Genomic DNA, 8,851 nt, shown 5'->3' on the forward strand with positions numbered 1-8,851 from the left:
GACGAGACTTGAGAAGCAAAGCAGGAAGGATAAGGAAGACGGGAGGGAGAGGGAGATGCGTCCGCCTTCGTTGAGAGCAAGAAGAGAGTAAGTATGCATAAGGAAAACACCAGTGTATCTGAGAGCACTCACTGCAGGCCCGCCCTGTCTCCTTGAGTAACAGGTCTTTGGATCACTCTGTTCCACCACTCTTTCACATCGAAGGGCTTCAGACGCAGGAAGGCCAGCAGCATCCACAGGTCCTTCACACTGTTCTGGATAGGAGTACCTGGATGGGATAGTCAGTCAGAATGATTATTTGCGGTAGACATTGATCACCATGCCAAAGTATATTTATATGTTAGATCTGTGAGTGTGTTTGTGTGTTAAGGTGCAGTAATACCTGACAGAATCCAGCGCCGCTGAGTTTTGAGGTCAAGCACAGCTTTACTCATCTGTGCATTAGGGTTTCTTATAACATGTCCTTCATCCAGCACAACCCTCAGCCAATTGATTCCATGGAGGGGACTCTTATTCTGAAAGGGAAACACACACATAATATGAAACATACAGTCCAGGTTTCAGGACAGACATTAATTTACTCCCGTTAGAGGATTCTACAAATCAAAATAAATCAATACACCACCATATTATGGTTGTCTGTAGTCTGTTTTTCTGTGTGTGACCTGACTACACTCACCCCAAAGTCGGCAGAGAGGATGTTGTAAGTGGTGATCACCACGTCCTGAGAGGAAAGAAACGTCTTGCTCCTGTTGCGATCTGGGCCGTAATACAGATACACATTTAGCTTCACGTTAGCACGTACATGCTGCTCAAACTGGTCCTGCATGGACAGAGGAAGAAAACATAACACATGCTGACTTCAAGGATGGAATGATGCCATTTAATGTGGCGCTGCAGACAGAATTTTACAAAATGAACACAGATTGTTTGCCTACAGCATGTAAAATATTATATTAATGTTTCTCTTGCTGTTCAATGGGACACTGTATTGTATTTTTATTTTTTTTTAACCAAGAGTAGCCAGAAGCTTCCCTTTCACTTTCTTCACCTGAATCATCAAGGTAGTTAGCAGAACAGTATATAAATGAATTCAGTGAGAGGCTGTGTCTTTCTGTGTGTTTTCTAACACTGTATACCTACCAGCCAGTTGCTAATCACCGAGAGCGGGCAGATGATGAGAGTCGTTCTGGCTGATAAGTCATCTGCAGTGTCAGTGATGGAGGATTCCACACCTACACATAGAAAAAGATACACACAGTTTAGCACTGCATATAACTTTCATTCACTAAATTAACACAGTGCATGAAACATACAGTGAGAAAATACACTGTTCGAACTCACTTGGTGTGGAAGTGGCCTTCTTGGCAATCTTCTTCTTCTTTGAGCTTATATCTGATGCTGAGCCACCGAGTGCTGCAGCAAAGTCTAGATCCTCCATAAATACTGGGGCCTCTGCACAGTAAGCACACAGATGAATGATATTGTTAATTTAAAATTTAAAAACACAAATGACATATTATGGTGCACAAATACAAAGACTAGGCTTGTACCTTTACTGGGCTTTCGCTTGGTGGCTTTCATTTTCCCTTTACTCGTACCTGTAAGCGGAAGAGTCAGGAAAAAACAGCATGAACAGACATTTAAAAATGAAAAGCTGATATACATGAAGACGACAATCAATTCTTACTTTTATCTGACTTGTCCACAATCTCTACTACGTCTGGCAAATCAACAGAGATCACCTCCACCTGAGGACTGACCCACACAGGAGAATCTCAGGTTATGTAAGAGAAAACTTAACTGACTCCTGTGAAGAAAGTAAGCCATTGGAATAAAATTCACCTAAATCAATATAAAACCATTGATGGACCAAACATTACTACATTTTACAGACTGACGGACAACACATGTATATTTCCAGATGCAGTAAGTCATTTGAATTCTTACTTTTACACATGATCAAATTATGCAGTTTTAATAATACATGAGAAAACGCACATTACTGACAATATAATCAGAGCAAGTCAAACTCAATGAAATCCCACTCACAGGTCTGAGCTTAGAGAACCAGCTGCTGCATCACTCACTCCTGCTCTATCTCCTGCACAGCTGCTTCCTGAAACAAAGACGCCACATTGTCTCTCTCCTGTTGGTGCTCTGTTTTCTTGCATGCAAGCATGTGCACATTTACACACACATAAACACACACACACATGATGAGAGATAAGGGAAGACTGAGGGGGAAAAATAAAAATCAATGAATCCGCAGCAACTAATTTATTGAAAGTTGAGAGCACCTTGCAGTTTGGAGGCCATCTGTGCTTTAGTTTTGGTTTTCATTGGTGAAGACTTCTCCTCCTGCACACATGTAAACAAGCACTTAATAATGATTGAACACAAGTCACTCAGACTGCATACTGATTGAAAAAACAAACAAACACATTCATGCACTGCTACACTTACACATTCCACGGGCAAGGGCTTTCCTTTGTGAAAGTTGGTGAGGATCAGAGCAATCGTTGTCAGAGTTTTTCCCTGGAAAACACAAACAGTATTGATTCATGTCTGTTTAGATCACGGCAGCGTGAAGACTCTTATGGTAAATGTCGGAAAAGGCAGCTTTGACAGTTTTAGTTTTATCTTTCCTTCTTTTAATTGTAGAAAACATCACGTTAACCAGCCTGAATTGAACACCAAGTGTGGGTGTGTGTGTTACTCACCAGTCCCATGTCATCTGCCAGTATTCCCCCACGAACTCTCTCTGGTATTTCTTTCGCAGAGAAACACGTGAGGCTGTTATAGTACAGTTCACCTCTCTTCTCCCAGAAGGGTGGCAACGCAGATTTGTTTTCTCGAGCACACATCCAGGACAGCGCCTGCTTCTGGTGGGGCAGGAGAGGAGTACCCACAGCCTGCAGAGACAACGGGCCTCATGTTCACATTAAAGCTGCACTTCAATAGAAATATACCGTAACTATTATTTGGGGCGCAAGGAGGTGACAACACAAAGGTCAGGTGTGAATTTGAGTGAATGTGACCTGTAAAGCGCTTTGAGTGGTTGGAAGACTAGAAAGGCACTATGTAAGTGCAAAGTACAAATTTACCATTTGCTGACATCATTTTGTCAACATTTAGCTGATGCTTTTATCCACAGTGACATACAATGTTTCCAATTTTAGAATAAGCTCCAGTTTCTAAATCAGCAGCATAATAAATGACCAGGAGCAATGAGTCTAAGCTAAAGGGCTCCAATAATATTCTTGTAAAACAAACACTTTGTTTTTTTACATTTACATTTAGTGGATATAGTAAAAAATAATCTGAGATTAAAAACAATATTCAGACAATAGGAAACAACATGCAATCATTAGTTAGTGACGTACTGAGAGAGGAACAGTTGAGACTACAAACAGATACACAAAATGCAGACAGCTAAACCGATCAGATACATACCTTGGCTGCTTCTTTTTCTCCATCTATACTCTCCATCAAGCCTTCAAATAGGGAGTCAAATGCATTCTTCAGCTAAAAGAAAAAAAAAGTGTTAAAAAAAAGGTACAACTGCTGGCTTAAGCCTTAATTTTTCTGTTTCACAATGTTTAGAACATGACTGCAAATGTAAAGTACTTTAACATAATTTTAGCATAAAACGACAACAATGAATTCTCTAAGCATCAAAAAGTCAAAAAAATAAGGAACTTTATCAACATTGTGACTAGACTTTAACACTACCGGGTGCAGATGACTTGGACACGGTTACATTTATTTTGTTTTAATATGACAGATGAGTAAATCTAAAAAAAAAAATAATAAATCAGAATCTACTGTCCAATACTGACAGGAAATGAGAAGGATATTGTTCTGTGGTTTTACTTAACAGACCAAAACAAATACACATTGCATTTTTGCTAAAATAAATACCAGATATTGTATAGATGTTGTGCTATACTGTTAATAATATATTGACTAAATCTAAGTAGATTACCTCCTCTGCAGTTAGTGGGATGGTCAAGCCTTTTTTAGATGCCAATGCACCTTGACTACTATATGGTCCCTGATTTGCACCTGAAATCAAAAACATACAGGTGTAAACTCACACCATTAACAGTGTAATGACTATGACTTAAAACCGACAATTTTAACGCAACAATGTGGGCTACATGGATAAATGTGAGGTTTTTTTTGCATTTGTACCTGTTGGATTGCTTCCACCCAGGTTCAGTTTATATCCGTGACGTGCCATGATTTCCTTCACAGCAGTTTTGTTCTCTTCTTTTCCGCAGAACGACAGCATCACTGGCATGCTGAATGAGTTTTTCGTCTGCGAGTGTACCACCCTGAATAGTTAAAACGACAATAAAAACATGAAAATTAGTAAATAAAAAGTAATCAAACACAGGTATTTTTGGGGAAAAGCTTTCAATAGCAGGCATTTTTAGTCTTTCTGACATCCAACAGGTCAATAACAATCTACTCACCCCTCTACTTTAGCCAAATTTCTGTCCATGACTTTGGCCATAGCTGCTGCCAGCTCTCGTTTAATGTGACCCACTTGGTTGCCATAAATGTTGGCGACCATCACTGCATTGGAGTCGTATGGATTCTGGGGCTCTCGCACTAAACCGACCATTTCCCCACGATTCACCTATCCAGAGAGTCAAACACAGATGATTTTAAGGTTTTGTCCATCTATATCAGCACTACGTGGCCAAATTGTGACGGTTCTGTTTCGTCTCCTCAGTGATTCAGTGCGCTAGAGGAATAAAGGTGACACGGATTGATCCTCACCACGCCTGTGTAGTATCTGAGGCCAACAACAGTGCCCTGCAGATTGCCGAACGGCACGCTGCCGTCTGTATCGGGCTCCTCAGCCGCTGTGTCTCTGATGGCCTGGGAGAGAGTCTCTGCGGTGGTCTCATGGCGGTCCGCGAAGATGTCCACCTCCGTGAACCTGTTGGAACCAAACCTCCACCTGTGGGAAAACATGCCACCTGGAGCACACACACACACACAGACACATCTTTACATCCATTTAAGACAGCTGAGAGCACCTTCTCAACACACAACACACGCCATAAAAACCTGTCCTTCGGCTGCACAGAGATGGTGCTGTAGTGTACCAAGTAACGTTACAAACTTCTTTACAAACAGCAGTCAGTTGCAGTTTGCAAGTTCAAAGATAGCCTAGTTATAACATAAATTATTACTAAGTTGAGACGTAAGCCGTACTAAAATAAAAGAAGCTGCACCAGGGAGATATGTTACAACTGAACTCTGAGTTACCCCTGCCCCTGAAGGTAAAATCATAAATAAAAAAATAATATATAATATAATAATAATAATAAATATAAATCATAAAATGTCACAGAATTATATTCACTGATGGAAAAACAGCAGTTCTCCTGCCACACAACATACTTAGTTTAATTAAATGCAGCCACTTCGCCACACATTTATTAATCGAGGACGGACTTCATTTATTGATGCGTACGGTAACCATGGTGACGGTACGTCTCTGACCTCTTGTCTCAGGTGACGTATGACCTTACGTCCAACCTAGTTTAGTTATACGCTAAATAATCGCGGTGCAACCAGTTTTAGTAGCTGATTTAGTTAAACTAGTAAGCCTCCAGTGTCGACATTACACCACAATTTAGGAGACAACTTATGCGAAGCTGGTGCAACCCAGTTAAGGTTTACGTGCAGTTTTAATTACCATTAACGTTATTCCTGTTAAATCTCGCCGAATAGCTAAACAAGCCAGCGAAAAGACATTTAAGACACTCGTCGCTTCATTTCATAGCTGTCAAGATAACTAACGTTAGCCAGCTATACTCGGTTAAAACAAACATTGACGCTGCTCGTACGCTGTCTTGTCTGGAAATGTGTTGTAGCGTTAAGTCATATAAACAATTACAGTCGGAGTGTGTCATTAGCCTGTGAGTTAACAATGTCGTACTTCCTTCTCCTCGGCGGCCGTCGACCTTGTCGGAGAGGATTTTGTTATTGTTATCGTCTCTGCTGCGTTGCTGCTTGTTTGTTTTCGCTAGCAGCAGCTCATCGTCATCCCGCCGCCGTTTTACCCGCCCTTTGCGTTTCGCCTTGCTTCGCCCAATTAGAGCTACGGAAGCCGCGAGGTTTGGTTCCGCTTCCTCTCCGCCAGGCTCCTCCCCGGGGAGCTAAGCAAAGAGCCAAAAGCTAAGAGTGCTTTGGGGAAAGAGACAGGAGTTAAAAGTCTGTGTGATATCAGACAGATATCGTTTTTTAAACCCTCCCACCACCCCGGGGAAGTTAGTGAAATCTCGGCGTCAAATCTGGGCTTTTAAACGGAGAGGAAATCAGCAGAGACGGGGAGGAGTTTCGGTAGTTTTGGCCGGAGTGTGGTTGGTATTTTCTGCGGTTGACAGCAGCCGGTGAGTTTATATTTGCTCATTCAACACAGTCAGTCTCTTGTATATTTATAAGTTGCTTATTTTATAATAGTTTGGTCACTGCTTACTGTTTTTTTTTATTCTGGCGCAGGAAAAGCATTCAGGGTTCAGGCATCTTCCTCCATAATTGTTGTGAAGACAAGTGTTCTCTTAAAGTCTCCTAAAGGGATAAAAACAAAGTATAGCAGGCAACAGATCCAGATCCTGGTGTTAGTGGGATTTGTGGCTTGCTTTATTCTTAATTTGAACCCGAGTAATGACTCTACAGGGACACTATAGTATTATAATAGTATGTTAATACAGAACATCTGCACTAACAGCAGTCTAGGCTAGTTCACTTAAATGGGCCTATAAATATTTCAGACGCAGTTCATAAGCTGGGTTAATAAAATGGAACAATAATAGAACAATGTACAACATACATACAGTTTGTAGGCTATGTGTAGCGACAGTACACACCTGTTTATGGTTTCAGTATGGTTTAATGGATATTTTTCAGCTCCAAGTTTAGAAACTATCACTTTTGTAAGTGTCATATTGTACATCCTTCTTATTTCATGGTGTTTCTTGTCTAAGAGGAGCAGTAGCAGTGAGAAGTGCTCGAAAATGTATAATTACTCTTTAAAAAATGTCCTGTTTAGTTGCTCATGACCTCTAATACCTCCTAAATGTTTGATACCTGCAAACAGAACCGAAGCTACCACTGAGGACACCAGATTTGTATTTCCTGGCAGTGTGGAGAAGACAGCATTTAGACCTTCATGTAAGGGAGAAAACGGAAAGTATAATGGAACAATGTGGGTTTCACCCTGGCAGTCTGGACTCACGCTCTCTGGATTTTCTAAAATCTTGATTATGGCCTTGCCTGTAAACACACACAGTGTATAAATCTGTGACACACTTGTAATCCTGCAGGTAAACTTAACCAGTCATTCATAGACTGTAACCCTGAAACTAACAGACTTTGACTGTGAGTCCCGAAGGTTTGTACCTGGTTCAAGTTGTAGAGTCAAGTTTTGACAGCGGCCTGAGACTTCAGGTTGCCAGGTTGGTGATTTGATTTATCAAAGTGTTGACACAGGGGTGAGGCAGCTATTTGAATAACAGGATAAGGTGTTCAGTGTGGGTGTGCAGCTGGGAAGTGTGTTTACGTTTCATTCACTGCCAGACCTATAATCAGTGAAGTGATTGTAGAAGGTGGTGGAGCCGAGGTAGTGAGTGTGTGTGCTGCATAGTAGACACGCGTGTGTTTTTATGTCTGTCTGTGTGTATCTGTACGTGTCTGCGTTAGTGAATGAAAAGGGGGTAGAGTGTTTGTGTGTCGGCTTCATCACTCCTTCCAGGAAGTCCTCCGCAGAATTTCCTTTTATAGAAGCCGAATACAAAAGGCTTGCTGTCCACTTCCTGTAAACAGCTCGGCGGCTGTGTTTGCCGCACTCTGGTTGGCCGGCCTGGTGCTGTGACCCTCTGGGGCTCGGGGAGTTCCAGGATGAGGAAGTGGGCTTCCCTTGATGGCGGGCAGCCACAGGGAATAGAAAGTCCTCTGGTGCAGTGAAAGAGCAGAGAATGAGGAATAGAAATTTTAAAGGGCAGAGAGATGTGACAGTCCCACAGTGATACTGAAAACAGAGTCTGTCTGTGAATTGAGAACAGGCGAGAGATGCAGCTGGATGTAAAATAGTGTGTGTGGTAACCAAGGATGCAGAGGTCGGAGGGAATACAGCAGAAAAAATAAAAGCATAGAGGCAAGAGAGGGAACATATCCAAATCATTGGAGCTGAAACGATTAGTCAATAAATCGAGTAGTTTATTGACAGAGAAATAACAGTTTTGATTGTTTTATTATTTGATTGACTTTAAAAAAGAAATGTATAGCTTCTTAAATGTGAGGATTTGCTACGTTTCTCTGTTTTATATAACCAAAAAATTCATTCTTTGGATTTTTGGTCTGTTGGTTGAACTAAACAAGATGTTTCACCTTGGGGAAATGTTTTACTATTTTCTGAAATTGTACAGATTAAACGATTAGTTGATTTAAACAAAAAACAGTTTCCAAAAATAGACAATAAAGATAATCATTAGTTTGTTCCTTATATATACTGTCAGTGGTTGGTGGATAGGACCACTGCATTTCTCTATTTCACATCATTATAATGCCGTGAAATTTAGATTAGATAGACTTTCTGCTGTTTACTGTTATACATTTCTGTAACTAGCAAATCACTGTAGCAATAACTGGGAATGTGCACTTATACAAACACACAAGCTTGCAGCCTGCCGGGCTGATGTGTGCACCTGCCTGTTCCCCTCAAAGTTTTTACTACTGCGCCCAGTAAGCTTAGCTCGAAGCTACAAAAAAGATGTTCATGTGCTCACAATGGAGCCCCTGTTGGCAAGGGGAATGTGTGTGTGTGTGT

The 8,851-nt window shown here is 41.2% G+C and overlaps 2 protein-coding genes across 3 annotated transcripts in view; one reads left to right on the forward strand and one right to left on the reverse strand.

The window, feature by feature from the left end:
• Positions 1–6,157, reverse strand: part of hltf (helicase-like transcription factor) — a 10,066-nt gene extending 3,909 nt beyond the window's left edge. Inside the window, exons 1-17 of the mRNA XM_035673764.1 lie at positions 5,963–6,157; positions 4,792–4,994; positions 4,482–4,648; positions 4,198–4,340; positions 3,989–4,068; positions 3,457–3,528; positions 2,724–2,915; positions 2,467–2,538; positions 2,301–2,361; positions 2,053–2,119; positions 1,691–1,758; positions 1,554–1,601; positions 1,345–1,455; positions 1,144–1,235; positions 680–823; positions 383–515; positions 133–268 (exon numbers count right to left, since the gene is read on the reverse strand). Coding sequence (XP_035529657.1) covers positions 133–268; positions 383–515; positions 680–823; positions 1,144–1,235; positions 1,345–1,455; positions 1,554–1,601; positions 1,691–1,758; positions 2,053–2,119; positions 2,301–2,361; positions 2,467–2,538; positions 2,724–2,915; positions 3,457–3,528; positions 3,989–4,068; positions 4,198–4,340; positions 4,482–4,648; positions 4,792–4,989 — 1,784 coding nt within the window. The 5' untranslated portion in view covers positions 4,990–4,994; positions 5,963–6,157. The remainder of the gene's footprint in view (positions 1–132; positions 269–382; positions 516–679; positions 824–1,143; positions 1,236–1,344; positions 1,456–1,553; positions 1,602–1,690; positions 1,759–2,052; positions 2,120–2,300; positions 2,362–2,466; positions 2,539–2,723; positions 2,916–3,456; positions 3,529–3,988; positions 4,069–4,197; positions 4,341–4,481; positions 4,649–4,791; positions 4,995–5,962) is intronic.
• Positions 6,158–6,179: 22 nt separating this feature from the next.
• Positions 6,180–8,851, forward strand: part of LOC118336984 (serine/threonine-protein kinase PAK 2-like) — a 13,153-nt gene continuing 10,481 nt past the window's right edge. The window contains exons 1-2 of one of the 2 annotated variants that reach the window (XM_035673769.1): positions 6,180–6,416; positions 7,124–7,197. The gene's annotated coding sequence lies outside the window, so the exon portion shown is untranslated. The remainder of the gene's footprint in view (positions 6,417–7,123; positions 7,198–8,851) is intronic. The other variant, XM_035673765.1, reaches the window with a different exon arrangement.

Source organism: Morone saxatilis, unplaced genomic scaffold, assembly GCF_004916995.1.
Source record: "Morone saxatilis isolate NCDOM2014 unplaced genomic scaffold, NCSU_SB_2.0 Contig3, whole genome shotgun sequence".
In the NCBI taxonomy this organism is placed as follows: Eukaryota; Metazoa; Chordata; class Actinopteri; family Moronidae; genus Morone; species Morone saxatilis.